We start from the raw sequence: 13,836 nt of genomic DNA on the forward strand, positions 1-13,836 counted from the left end.
CCTGGTACTGTCCTCTGACACCCTTGGGGATATTTTATGGGTTTATGGGGTCCCCTCTGACACCCTTGGGGATATTTTGTGGGTTTATGGGGTCCCCTCTCAGCCTTCCCTTCTCCATCCTGACCAGGCCCAGCTCCCATAGACTGTTCATCAGAGAGATGCTCCAGTCTTTTAATCATCTTTGTTCCCTCTTTTAGACCTGCTCCAGCAGCTCCTCATCTTTCTTGACTTGAGCCCAGACCTGGAGACATATTTTCCCTGACACAATGTCACGGCACACCTATTCCTGTTGCCTCCCAATGGCTGCTTTTCTTTGGGATGGCTGGCAGCTGTCTCAGCTGAGCCTGGACCCGAGTCCAGCCATTTCCAGGTCTCAGTGTGGACCCAAGCCCAGCCCTTTCCATGCCCCTGGGATTCAGCGAGGGGGCAGACCTCAGAGCACCCCAAAAGGCTGCTGGAAGCGTAGAATTGATAAGAGCACTCAGCTGGCTGGGAGGAGGGAAGAGGGTGTTGTATGAGGAAAGCTGAGGGTCTCTGTGCCTCAACTTACAAATGCTGGTACTAGGCAGAGCTTCCCCCTGGACAAACCTGTCTGAGAGCAAGGTAAGAGCAGCCCCAGCCTGTGTGTGAGTCACACAGAGCCAGGACACACCTGGCAGCACCAGCAGAGACCTTGTGTGGCGCTGGGACCTGCTGAATAATGGAAAATGGGGAAAAAGCCTTTGTTGCTTTCTAAATCAGGGCTGGAGGAATTAGCAGCAGCAATGGAGTGCCTGGAGCAGCAGTGCCCAGGTATTTTGCAGGCTGGCTGGGAGTTGGCTGTGACTGAACCCACCTGCAGGAAGGACAGAGCTCAGGGGTGTGGGACAGCTGGCTGAGGAGGCACACTGATGCTTGGGGTCACTGCAAACTTTGGGAGCTTGGAAACTGTCCCCTGAGCTGCCTCCATCTCAAAGCTTAAGCAGGGAATGCAGATACAGAAGAGCTTTGCTCCCCAGCCTGCAGCACTGGATTGCAGCATGGATTGGAAAATACAAAAAGGGGAAAAAAAGCCAAATCATACTAGTGAAGGACCCTCATTCCCATCAGCTTCCCCACAAAATTCACAACACAAGTTAGGGGTTAGAAAAATTCATTTACTTCTCTGGCAACAGGAACTGCTCATTTACCAGGAAGGATGATGCCATCATACTGTGAGGGGAAAAGAAAAAAAAAGAACAAGTGAGAAATCACCATCAGGTAAAAGTACAGTGAGAAATCACCATCAGGTAAAAGTACAGTGCTGCTGTGCAGAAAACCTGAATCACCAGAGTCATTCCAAGCCAACATGGACATGGCAGAGCAGTTTTCCTGCAGCCCCTGTGCTGTGCTGGAATGTCCAAGGGGCTGTGCTCAGATAAAATCCCTGGAAAAAGCAGCCACACCCTCCAAGGCTGGTCTGAGCAGCCCAAAATCTGGGCCCTGAGGGCAACTGTGCCACATTAACACAGCCAGGCAGGATGGGGAAACAGGAATTCAGCAAGATCGGGCAGAGGCCTCCCTGCACAGGCTGTGACCTGCGTGGATCCAGGCAGACTCCACACTTTTTATCCAAAAAAAACCAACAAACCCAAGAAACTATCAGCAGTCCCCACCTCTGAGATTTCCAAACCAGCTTTCAGCAGCTCCCATTCATTTTATGGACAGATAAGGCCAAAATTTTGTTTTATTTTTGGATCTCTCCATCCTCCAAGTGTGGCAGCTGAGCCTGGAGCAGTGTCAGACCAACAAATCCTAACGCCGCCTCCTCACTCACGATCCCCAAACCCCAAAAACTCTGGGAGCCATTTACACAAGAGCTGGTTGTTCCTCCCAGCTCTCCTGCCAAGAGCTGCTCTTCAGTTCAGCACACCCAAAAAAAGCAAAATATTTCTATTCAGTAGCAGCAGCTTCTACTGCTCAGGGACAGCAAAAATCCACAATTTCAGCACTCAAAATCTGTTCAGTGATTTGCTGCAGCCTTCCCAGGAGCATTCTGCTGCTCCTTGGGATACTCCAGGGAGATGGGACTGTACCTTCTGCTGGAACCAGCGCATGGCCTCCTCCTTCCCAATCCTGTGCTTGGCCCCGATGTTGCCAGTCCTGCGTTTCTTGTCAGCAATGCTGAAACCCGGCCTGCCCAGCACCTGCAGGACAAAGCCAACAACAGCTCTGCTTCATCCTGGTGCTTCCTGCTTCCCTAAACTAAGCACTTTTCCAGGACAGAAGCCGGGAGTTCCCTCAGCAGTGATGCCTTGCTGCCATTTCTGTGTTATCCCAGGAGTTGCTGTCAGAGCAACAGGATTTGCTTCTGAAGAGGTTTTGTGAGATTTGTAATAAATCAGGGATTTTATGGAATTGCAGCTCCGGGAATCTCATAAAATAATGTCAACAAAACCCAAATTTATCTTCCAGCAAGTCCACGGGAGGCAGTGCTCGCTCCAGGCTCCTTCTGGAGCCTTCCCCCAAGCCCAGCAAGCAGGGAATACTCACCACGTAGAAATCCAGGCCATAAATCCCAATACTGGGATCGTATTTAATGCCCAGATCGATGTGTTCCTGGATCCCAAAGCCAAAGTTCCCCGTGTCTGAGAAGTTGTTTTTCCTCAGCTCGTATTCTCGCACCTGAAACGTTGGTTCTTGCTGGTTATTTTGTTCCTGACTGGAAGCAGAATTCAAACTCCTGCCCACTGCTACCAGACCCCCAAATCACTCATTAGCTATTGAGTCTTTATCCCAAAAATTTTACTTCCAAATCCTAGCAGCAAAGAAAAAACCCCCAAAAAATCAGCTGCTGCACCAATTAGTTCTTAAATAAGGCTGAAACACCACCCAGATAAACAGTGTGAACAGTTCACCCCGTGTGTCTGACCTGGATCTGGATCACCTCAGCATTTCAGAGCACACACCCCTTTATGCAGAAAGGAAAAGTTCTGTTCTGTCACAAAGCAAAGATCCAGCCCAAAATCCTCACCTTCAACCCCTTCTCCAGGATCTCCTCTGCTTTGGCGCCACGAACCGTGCAGTGAACAGCGATTTTCTCGTTTCTCCTGATCCCGAAGGACCTCACCGTGTACCGGGCTGTGGGCAGCAACACTCACACTCAGGGGACAGCCAGAGAATTCCCACCCGGGGGATTCAGAGCTTCTCAACACCCAAAAAATTCACGGAATCACAAAGAACGGAGGCAGTTTCACGTTCTGTCTTAAGGGATGCTGGCAAAGCAGCAGCCTGAGTTTGGACACAGAACTAAAACGCACAAACGCGCACGAATCCCTGAATATTGAATCTCCCCAATTCTCCAGCAACTCTCCCGATTTAAGGAGCCTTTCCTGGGAAGGGCACCCAGGGAGAAGGACGGAAAACACCCGAGAGAACATCCAGGGCTCCCGGGCAGCCGCTCACCTTTGGAGAACACGGGGGTCTGCCCCGTGAGCTGCTCCAGCACCTTGGCGGCGCGGGTGAGCCGATCCCCGCTCTCCCCGACGCAGATGTTGAGGCAGAGTTTGCGGATCCGCAGCTCCCGCATCGGGTTCTCCTTCTCACCTTGGTCCTGCTGCGGAGAGAGCACACCGGGGGTAACCGGGGCTGCCCGGGCCGCTCCCGCCCCCCGCCCCGGCAGCCCCAGGACGCTCCGCCGGGGCTCCGCAGAGAGGTTTCCTCAGGCGGACACCGCGCCCCGCTCCCCGCCGAGCCCGAACTCCGGTACCGCGGCCCCTCCGGGAGCGCCGCCCGCACCGGGCGAACCGCGGCCTGTCACGGCTGCAGCCGCTCCTCCGGCTCCTCCGCGGCCATCCCGGCCCCACGCTGTTCCCGCCGGCCTTCCCCGCTCCCGCCCGCACGGGCCGCGCCCGGGAAAGCCCCGCCGAGCGCGGATGGCGGCGGATGGAGGCGGCCCGGGCCGCGGGCCCGGCACTCACCGCCATGATGGAGGCGGGGAAGAGGCGGGCGGGGCGCGGCCGCGGGGAATTGTGGGAGCGCGCGGGGAGGCGGCGCCCCCTGGCGGGCGGAGGGCTGGGTTGCCATGGCAACCGCCATTAATTAATGCTCATTATTGACAACAAAGCCAAACGCGGTAATTACGGTAAATATTTACAGTAATTACAATTAACCGAGAGAGGGAAAACAACCCGAACATGTGATGCGCAATGCAGTTGTTCACCAGCCCTGATTGATGCCAGAACTCTTCCTGAACGTCAAGTTCTATACTGGGAATGACTTTCCCTCTGTGGGCTATTCCTTTGGGATCAGCTGTCCTAGCTACACTCCCCAGCTTCTTTTGGGAGCTCCCTCACTGGCAGAGCATGAAACCAAAACAACAGAAAAAGAAGAAATAAAAGTTCTTGACTTAGCATAGACATATCTTAGCAAAAATCCAAACCAAAGTTCATTCTTCCTTGGAGCAAGGATCAGGGGAAGGCAGGCTCAGATCCCCAGAGCAGTTATAGTTTAATACCATTTAATTCATTGGCTGTTCTCAGCCAAAATAAAATCCCCAGCAGCAGCCTTGGTGGGAGATGCTGCACTCGATATTGGAGCAGCTCCCAGCGAGTGTGGTTATCAGAGCCTCTCACATCCTCACAGCCCCGAATTCCTTGAAGCAGACCTGGGAAGGCAGTCCAGTTTCACTTCACTCTTTCAGGAAGGTGTTGGTGTGTTTCAAGAGCTCAGTCTGGGATCTGGATCCTCTTGGGAGGCTGCCAGCCCATTCCCTGCTGCACTCAGCTTCACTCACGCCACTTTGGAGTCCAAGCTTCTCCTCAGTGGCCACATCCTGAGCAGAAAATGCCTTCAATGAGGCTCACACTCAGTGAGGATGGCAGCAGCTCAAGGCTCTCCCTGTTTATCCCCTTTCCCTGCCTCCCCAAGGCCGTGTAATGCCGTCAATTATTTTTTGCCCCAGTTGCTTCTAAGCGAGGATGAAGGATAAATGAATAATCAGCTTGTCTCATTAAGGAGAGAAAAAAAAACCTGTCAGGAGTCTCCGTGCAGAGGGTGTGAAAAGCCTCTGGTTCAAAAGCAACATCGCTGCTTCATTCTGGATTTCCTTCATCCAGGAACAGCTCTGCTGGAAAGAGCTGCAGGCTGGGCTGGCTTCCAGCTGCCAGCAATCCATGGATCCAAAGGATTCCAGCAACCCAGGAGCAATCCTGTGCTGCAGGGCTGCTCCCCACGGGCACAGGGGGCTGGGGGTGCTGTGCTGTGCCCCCTCCCCTCTCCACAGCAGGGCCCTCCTTTGCCCAGCCTGCATGGTCTGCCAGATCAGAGAATCTCAGTGTCACTACAGGACACCACTGCTGCTCTCCAGGTGAAGAAAAACTTTCTGTTTTCTGACTCCAGCATTTACAGATTTCCCAAAAGTGGCAGTGGATTGCAGGGTGACAGTGCCACCTCTCCACTGGACAAACCAACAGTCCATCAGATTTCTCCTCCTCCATAAAAAAAAATAATGCAAAACAATCAGTTATTTACAGGAGGTGTATGAGGAAGTTCATTACAAGAATGTCAACATCAGAAGGTTTGGAAAATCTTAAAAAATCAGGGTGACAGCTGAGGGCTGCAGAGAGGGAGGAGGAATTGTCCCAGCCACTCTGGGGGTGCTGGGGGACAGCACAGAGCTCAGGGTGTCACCCTTCCCTTTGTCTCTGTGTGACCACTGATGGTGTGAGCCCATCCCATCCTGTGCTCCTGGCTCCTGCCAGCAGCAGAGAGCTTTGCTCCACTCCAGACGTGGAGAATCAGAGAATTATGGGGTGCTTTGGGTTGGAAGGGATCTCAAAGCCCCTCCAGTGCCACCCTGCCACGGCAGGGACACTTTCCACTGTTCCAGGGTGCTCCCAGCCCTGCCCAGCCTGGCCTTGGGCACTGCCAGGATCCAGGGGCTGCTCTGGGCACCTCTGCCAGGGCTTTGCGCCCTCCCAGGGAAGAATTGCCACATCCCATCTTGTTGCAGAGACATTTCCTCCCTTGGCATTTCTCTGCTGAGTTCAGGAAGCTTTCCCTGCCTGGCTCAGAGCTGCCCACTCAGCACTGCCTCTCCCCATCCCCATCCCCAGATCCGCCCAGATGGGTCCCACAGGGAGCTCTTCCTGCTCTGACTCATCCCTGCCCCCAGAACAGTCCCCAGCTCTGCTTGGCCAGGTGCCACCACCACATTTTCTCTGCGACAGGGGGTGGGCTCTGTGTCTCGATTCACTGCAAGGGAAGGAATTTTCTTCTTTCATTGCTGGGAGCAGGTTTGGCTTTATCCAGGGATGTGCTTCTGTCCCTTCCCTCACTGCAGGAGCGCTGCCTGGAGGGCTGAGCAACGTCCCTGCAGCAATGGGGGGGATTTTAAACCTTTATTTCACCCCCTAGGATGTCCCTACAAGAATATGGGGGGATTTAAAATCTTTATTTCACCCCTTAGGATGTCTCTACAAGAATATGGGGGACTTGAAACCTTTATTTCACCCCTTAGCATCATCCCTGCAAGAATGGGGGGGATTTTAAGGCTTTATTTCACCTCCCTGCAAGAATGGGGGGATTTTGAGCCTTTATTTCACATCCCTGCAAGAATGGGGGGATTTTAAGCCTTTATTTCACATCCCTGCAAGAATGGGGGGGATTTTGAGCCTTTATTTCACTTCCCTGCAAGAATGGGGGGGGATTTTGAGCCTTTATTTCACTTCCCTGCAAGAATGGGGGGGATTTTAAACCTTTATTTCACCCCTTAGGATGTCCCTACAAGAATATGGTGGATTTGAAACCTTTATTTCACCCCTTAGCATCATCCCTGCAAGAATGGGGGGGATTTTAAGCCTTTATTTCACCTCCCTGCAAGAATGGGGGGATTTTGAGCCTTTATTTCACATCCCTGCAAGAATGGGGGGATTTTAAGCCTTTATTTCACATCCCTGCAAGAATGGGGGGGATTTTAAGCCTTTATTTCACCTCCCTGCAAGAATAGGGGGGGATTTTAAGCCTTTATTTCGCCCCTTAACTTCCAGCAGAAGAAAGGGGAGAGCAGGAATTGCAGAGGAACTGCAGGAATTGCTCGTGGGACAGGGAAAGGGAAGGATGTGGTGCCAGGGAGGGCAGAGACGTGCGATACCCACGTGTTGGTGCTGATGCCCGCCCCTGGCACGCTGATTATTGCCAAGGCCACTTGAGAAGGACCAAAACAACCGCGGGACTGCAGCCAAGGCACCGGGGAGGGGCCGGGAGCAGCATCCCCTGGGAGGAAACGGGAAGTGCTTTACAGCACTGTGCTGGAAGGGCTGAATGGCCGATGAAGGCTTCTCCTCCCTCGGCGCTGAGAAAAACTTCCTGGCGGCTGCAGCGCCAAGCGCCCGCCGCCGGAGCAGGAAACAGCCAGGGTGTGCCCAGCCCATTCCCAACGCACGGCAGGGCACAGAGGATGCAGCGCCACGTGGGCAGCTCGCAGGCAGCGGCCTCGTGGCTTTCCCGGCCGCGTGTCCCGGGAGGAGCGGGATGCGGCCGCAAATTTGGGCAAATTTGGGATTTCTGGGCGCGATCGGCACCGGCGGGACTCGAACCCGCAGTCCTGGGAGCCTCGAGACCGCGCCCCAATCGCCAAACCACGCCCCATTCGGGATCCACGCCCCTGATTGGTCCCGCCCCCAGGCCCCGCCCCTCCATTGCCGCCGGCGGGTCATGTGACGGGCCAAGATGGCGGCGCTCAGGGTGGCGGTGCCGGTGCTGGCGCTGCTCGGGCTGTGCCCGGGCCCCGCCGCCGCCGCCGCGCCCCTGGTGATCTGGCACGGCATGGGTGAGTCGGGACCCTCCGCCAGGGCCGCGGGGGCGGCGGGGCTGGGCCGGGAACCGGGCAGCACCGAGGGGCGCTCGTTCCGGTGTCCCCCTCCTCCGGACAGCCGGTCTCGGCGGGGACCGGGAGGTGCTGCCCCTCCCGGTGCCGTGGCCGCTGGGCTGGCGGTTGTCTGTGGAGGTTCGGGGCCGTGGCGTGGTGGCGCATCCCGGTGTTCCCTCTTGTAGGAGACAGCTGCTGCAATCCGGTGAGCATGGGCTACATCAAAAAACTGGTGGAGAAGAAAATCCCCGGGATTTACGTCCTGTCGCTCAAGATCGGGAGCAGCCTGATCCAGGTGAGCCGCGTGTCACCCGCGGGGCTGCGGGCGGGCGGGCGGGGCTGAGGGCTGCAGCCCGCGCTTCTAACAGGATTCCAGCGGGATTCCTGCCCTGCTTCCCGGCCAATTTTTGTTCTCGCTGAGGTAAACAGCTCTGACAGGTAGAACCCGATAAAGTCCAGCTAATGCCTGCAGAAAAGCACTGGGGGAAAACAAATCCCTGACCTAAATTGGATTAATATGCAAATCCAGTGATTAGCACACTCAACCAGTGCAGGTAGCGCGTGGGAGGCTGTGCTGAGGCAGGGATTTATCCCTGGCCATGCTCCTTCATCTGCAAACATTTATTTATTTCAGTGTAATCAATCTGATTACAGTCAATCAAAGTGCTGCACCTTCATGGGGTTTGACAGGATTTTGTAGTGCTGTGGAATTTCTTTAAATAATAATGTGTAATGTAGGTGGTTTTCTGGGTTCTGGAGATTCTGGGTTCTGATTTTTAATTTTTTGAACAAAATCTGAAGGGATTCAAGTTGAGAAGAAGTTTGGGGAAATGTGCCCCACGTGGGGCAGCTCTGCCAGCCAGAGCAGGAGGGGAAAGGGAAGTGAAGGTGAAGAGAAGTCTCAGAACAGGAATTTCACTTCTGTCCCGTCAAAGCTCGGGTCCTCTTTGTAAACCACAAATGTCAGCGATGCGTTTGCAGGGCTCAGAGCAGCCCCAGCACAGGTACAAATGCTGCACCCTGCTCTGGTCCCCAGGACGTGGAGAACAGCTTCTTCATGAACGTCAACGCGCAGTTGAGCGACGTGTGCGGGCAGCTGGCCCGGGACCCGCAGCTGCAGCGCGGCTACAACGCCATGGGCTTCTCCCAGGGAGGCCAGTTCCTGTGAGTCTGCTCTCTGCTCCAGCCCGGGGGCTCTGGGGGGCTCAGATCCTCCGTTGTGATCTTTCAGAAGTGCTCAGCAGACACAAAATGTTAAATTCCTAAAGGCAGGAGTGCTCCAAGGGGGCGGGTTGTGTTTTCCTGCTCTCCCAGGCAGGGTTAAATCCCCTGGCAAGTGTTGCAGCAGTGCCCAAGCCCACACAGAACCTGCACAGACTCACAGTTCCTGTAAGTCTGCACTCTGCTCCAGCCCAGGGGCTCTGGGGGGGTCAGATCCTCATTTATAGCCCTTTAGAAGTGCTCAGCAGACACAAAATGTTAATTCCTGAAAGCAGGATTGTGGTGTTGTGAGGTCCCCAGGATGAGTGAGAGATGAGAATTAACTCCATGTTCTCAGAAGGCTGATATATATTACATTACATTACATTGCATTGCATTGCATTAATTACATAAATTACATCATATCATATAATATCTTATATTAATTACATTAATTATATTATATTATATTATATTATATTATATTATATTATATTATATTATATTATATTATATTACTATACTAAAGAAAGAGAAAGGAGACATCAGAAGGCAAGAAAATAATGATAATAAAAACCTGTGACAGACTCAGAGTCCGACACAGCTGGCTGTGATTGGCCATTAATTAAAAACAATTCACATGTTTGGATAAACAATCTCCAGACCACATTCCAGAGGAGAAAACATGAAGAAACTGAGGTTTTTCAGCTTCCCAGGAAAAGAAATCCTGGTGAGGGGATTTTTCATAAAATATCACAGTGACACAGGAGTGCTCCAAGGGGGCAGGTTCTGTTTTCCTGCTCTTCCAGGCAGGGTTCAAGTCCCTTGGCAAGCCCACACAGAACTGTCAGAATGAGAGCACACAGCCTCAAGCTGCACCAGGGGAAATTTAGGTTGGATATCAGGAAAAAGATTTTTACACAAAGGGTGATAAAGTTCTGGAATGTTCTGCCCAGGGAGGTGCTGGAGTCTCCATCCCTGGGGGTGTTTGACAAAGCCTGGATGTGGCACTGGGTGCCAGGGGTGAGCTGAGGGGTTGGGGCATGGACTTGATGATCTTTTAGGTCTTTTCCAACCCGGTGATTCTGAGAATTCTGTGAATTTGTGTTGTCTTTGCTCTTCCCCACAGGAGGGCTGTGGCCCAGAGGTGCCCTGCTCCTCCCATGCTCAGCCTCATCTCCGTTGGAGGACAGCACCAAGGTAGTGTCTGCCCCCTGGCACAGCTCCTGGGCACCTTTGGGGGCTCTTCCCTAGACTCTGATCACTTTCTCACCAGTTAAATTGTCCCTTTGTTCCTGGCTGGATCTGGTGATGTCTTTGGCCCAATTAGTGTTTGCTGATTTCATTATCTTGATCTTGCTTAATTGGCAGTGGAAAGGAACCTCTGTCTTCTGCCTGGGTAGGATTCTTACCCACCTTGGGAGCTCTTGGGATGAGTTATTTTGTGAGGAAATTCCTACAGAAATTGTGAAAATTGTGAAACTGAACCTTCTGGGTCACGAGGGTATTTTACAGTCAGCATCCTGAAGCTGACTGTAAAATCAGCTGCTTGTTTGGGGGGACATTTCCCTGCAAAGCCCCAAGGAGAGGGACTTGTAAAAAGGAATTTAAGAGTGAATTCCAGATACTCTGCCCTGAGAATCCCACAGCTCCTGGAGCTGTTTGTGTGTAGCAGAGAGGGAGGATTAGTGGGGAACCCCCAGCACCCCCATCCCTTATCTGTGCCCCAGCTCAGGGCAGGAGGGGCTGTGTGAGATCTTGCAGGGCCAAAATCTGCCTGATCCCCGGGGTGACTGTGCTCCTGCTGTGCAAGAGGAGGCTCCTGTGCAGCAGGAGGGCCCAGGTTGGTGACTGGCTCTGGCTCTGGCTCTGTCCTGCCCAGGGGTTTATGGATTCCCTCGCTGCCCCGGGGAGAGCTCCCACCTGTGCGACTGGATCCGCAGAACCCTGGACCTGGGGGCCTACAGCAAGGCAGTGCAGGAGCAGTGAGTACATCCCCAGTGTTGCCAGTTTTCCTCCTTCTGGGCTCCACAGACTCCCAGCTGCCAGTGGGGGTTCAGCACAGAAACAAAAGGCAGCAGCACGGGCCTGGGGGGGAACTTTATTTAACTTTATTTAACTTTATTTGATGGTAAAACTCCCCAAGTCCTGGATCCCAGGCTCCAAACTGAGAACAACACTTTTTTCTCTAGGGGTATTATTAATTATTTTGTAATTAGGTTGTTAAATCGTACCTGGAGGGTTGAGAGTTGATTACTTGTGATGGTGTTCACAGGGGTCTCAGGGTGAGGGAAGACATGAGGATCTGACTCCATGTTTCAGAAGGCTGATTTATTGTTTTATGATATATATTACATTAAAACTATACTAAAAGAATAGAAGAAAAGATTTCATCAGAAGGCTGGCTAAGAATAAAAAAAGAATGAATAACAATGGTTTGTGACTCAGCTTTCTGTCTGAGCCAGCTGACTGTGATTGGCCATTAATTAGAAACAACCACATGAGACCAATCCCAGATGCACCTGTTGCATTCCACAGCAGCAGATAACCATTGTTTGCATTTTGTTCCTGAGGCCTCCCAGCTTCTCAGGAGGAGCAATCCTAAGGACAGAGTTTTCCATAAAAGATGTCTGTGATAGTCAGTAATTCATTGATTGTCTAGGGAGGGTGGTAATAGAGCTGGGAATGTTTTGAGATGAGGATTAGTGGGATTCCTAGGAAGGACGGGCTTGAAAATTGGTGGAAGAAGCTGAAGTTCATGGTCAGGTTCAGGGGGAAGTGCTTGGAGCAATGGGTGGTTTGCTAGAGGGGGATTTATTGATACCAATGACAGAAGTTTGGGTTGGATAATTGAAGAGAAAATGAGTCATGAGGTGAGCATGATAAAAAATCAGGGGCTGGGGTTTAGTTGAGGCATACATAGTGTGAGGGCAAACAACAGCTTATAAACAGGGGGAGGTCTCAGGGGAGGATACAGCCTTTAATCAGGAGAACTGGGGGTGGAACACAGGGCAGGGAATACAATGTGTACACCAGTGAAGGATTGCAAGGCAGGAGAACAGCTTAAGTAAACTAATGGGTTTGGAAGGATACAACACTGAGGGAGAGTGAGAAAGGTTCTGGGGAAAGGGGTAGGAGGTTTGAAACTCGGCAGGGAGTAGGTAGGTACCAAACAAACAAACTGACACTTAACTAAACTGAATAACAATAAAAGACAAGTCTGTGCCACTCTAAAGACAGAGGGAGGAAAATACAGAGGGATTACAAGACTACAAATGAAACACTGAACATGCCAAATAAAAAAACACTAAAACACCCCAGGGCAGGCTCAGGAGCAGCTCTGCCTCTCCAGGCTGAGCTTTGCTTTGTCCCCTCTGCAGCTTGGTGCAGGCAGAGTATTGGCATGACCCATTGAAGGAGGAGGAGTACAGGAAAAACAGCATTTTCCTGGCTGACATCAACCAGGAGAGGGTAAGGACACTCTGCCCTCTGAGGGCTCAGGCTGAGCAGTTTCCCTCTCTCTGGGCTCTGCAGTGGCTTGGATGTGTTCTGCTTCCATCCAGGGCATCAATGAGACCTACAAGAAGAACCTGATGGCTCTGAAGAAGTTTGTGATGGTGAAATTCCTCAATGATACCATGGTGGACCCTCCAATCTCTGAGGTGAGGAAGGCAGGGCAGCTCTTGGGGCTTCCTTGTCTCTGGTTTGTCCTTTGGTGGCAGCCTGGGCACAAACCCAGCCTGACACTGCCCTGGAAGCCCCCTTGGCTCCTGGCATTCCTTCAGCAGCTGCTCCTTCATTTTTTATCCATTTCTATGCAGTGGTTTGGGTTTTACAAAAGTGGCCAAGCCAAGGAGACCATCCCACTGCAGGAGACCTCGCTGTACAAAGAGGTGAGTGCTGGGGGCTTCTGCTGTGTCCCCTTTCCTGTCCCTGGGGTCCCACAGCCCTGCTGCTGTCACTCCTGGGGCATTGCCTCCCCTGCCAGGAGCTGCTGGTTTGGGGGCACATTTCCCTGCAGGGGACATTTCCCTGCAGCCACTCCTGGCACTGGTGGAACCCAGGGAGTGACTCTGGAGGTTCCTGCCTGGCCCAGGGTCCCCTCAGTGCCTCATGAGCTCTGCTCCAAGCTTTGCTCCTGGAATCCCTTTTCCCCTCCTGGAGGAGCAGAGCAGAGCTGGAATCTCCCCATTCTCCCCACAGGATCGCCTGGGGCTGCAGCAGATGGACAAGGCGGGGAAGTTGGTGTTCCTGGGGGTGCAGGGGGATCACCTGCACTTCTCAGAAGAGTGGTTTGACAGCACCATCCTCCCCTTCCTGCAGTGAAGCTCCCTGGGCAGGGTTTTCACTGTAACTCACACCAGCCACTGTGCACAGCCCTTGGGGCATGCAGGCCTGCAGGGATCGGGGAGGGGAACAAGAGGGGCTTTGGTTCAGGGGGCTTTGCCAGGCTGGAACTGCACTCCCAGCTGGGCTGAGCCTTGCCCTGACTCTGACACAGCCCTGGTGAATCCACCCCAGTTCTCAGAGCTGCTCTCCACCCCCTGTTCCTGCAGGCAGCATTAACCCAGCTCACTAATGCAGGGATCAGCAAAACTCTCATGGTAGGCAGGGCAATCATGTCACAGCCCCTGCTTCAGCAGGGGGGAAAAGGCCAAATTTTGGGGTTTCTGGGAAAATAAAGAGGGTTTAGAATTCAGCAGTATTAACAGCTTGAACAGTTTTCAACTAATGCCTTGGTTTATGCTCTTTTGTACAACAAATCAATAAAGAACTTGCCATCTAACTAACTAAATAAAAGCTTGGAC

At 52.7% G+C, this 13,836-nt stretch overlaps 2 protein-coding genes across 2 annotated transcripts; one reads left to right on the top strand and one right to left on the bottom strand.

Moving 5' to 3' along the window:
• Positions 1–1,115: 1,115 nt before the first annotated feature.
• On the bottom strand, positions 1,116–3,970 carry RPL11 (ribosomal protein L11). Its single transcript, XM_059488670.1, has 6 exons — positions 3,939–3,970; positions 3,424–3,574; positions 2,993–3,099; positions 2,512–2,643; positions 2,055–2,165; positions 1,116–1,191 (listed from the first exon to the last, which is right to left on the bottom strand). Exons 1-6 carry the CDS (start codon positions 3,942–3,944, stop codon positions 1,162–1,164), a joined length of 537 nt encoding a protein of 178 aa, XP_059344653.1. The 5' UTR covers positions 3,945–3,970; the 3' UTR covers positions 1,116–1,161.
• A 3,710-nt stretch (positions 3,971–7,680) lies between these two features.
• On the top strand, positions 7,681–13,828 carry PPT1 (palmitoyl-protein thioesterase 1). Its single transcript, XM_059488624.1, has 9 exons — positions 7,681–7,789; positions 8,014–8,123; positions 8,865–8,992; positions 10,158–10,228; positions 10,911–11,013; positions 12,409–12,499; positions 12,592–12,690; positions 12,850–12,921; positions 13,232–13,828. Exons 1-9 carry the CDS (start codon positions 7,690–7,692, stop codon positions 13,352–13,354), a joined length of 897 nt encoding a protein of 298 aa, XP_059344607.1. The 5' UTR covers positions 7,681–7,689; the 3' UTR covers positions 13,355–13,828.
• The last annotated feature ends 8 nt before the right edge of the window (positions 13,829–13,836 follow it).

This window comes from Ammospiza nelsoni, chromosome 25 (assembly GCF_027579445.1).
Source record: "Ammospiza nelsoni isolate bAmmNel1 chromosome 25, bAmmNel1.pri, whole genome shotgun sequence".
NCBI classification, from domain to species: Eukaryota; Metazoa; Chordata; class Aves; order Passeriformes; family Passerellidae; genus Ammospiza; species Ammospiza nelsoni.

What these genes read in the sequence shown, in the direction of transcription:
- PPT1 (XM_059488624.1), top strand. Translation starts at nt 7,690, where the DNA reads ATGGCGGCGCTCAGGGTGGCGGTGCCGGTGCTGGCGCTGCTCGGGCTG. An exon ending in GGTGATCTGGCACGGCATGG is followed by an intron (nt 7,790 to 8,013) that starts GTGAGTCGGGAC and finishes TCCCTCTTGTAG; the next exon opens with GAGACAGCTGCTGCAATCCG. An exon ending in TCCCAGGGAGGCCAGTTCCT is followed by an intron (nt 8,993 to 10,157) that starts GTGAGTCTGCTC and finishes TCTTCCCCACAG; the next exon opens with GAGGGCTGTGGCCCAGAGGT.
- RPL11 (XM_059488670.1), bottom strand. An exon ending in TCCTGGAGAAGGGGTTGAAG is followed by an intron (nt 2,644 to 2,992) that starts GTGAGGATTTTG and finishes CCAACGTTTCAG; the next exon opens with GTGCGAGAATACGAGCTGAG. An exon ending in ATGGCCTGGATTTCTACGTG is followed by an intron (nt 2,166 to 2,511) that starts GTGAGTATTCCC and finishes TTTGTCCTGCAG; the next exon opens with GTGCTGGGCAGGCCGGGTTT.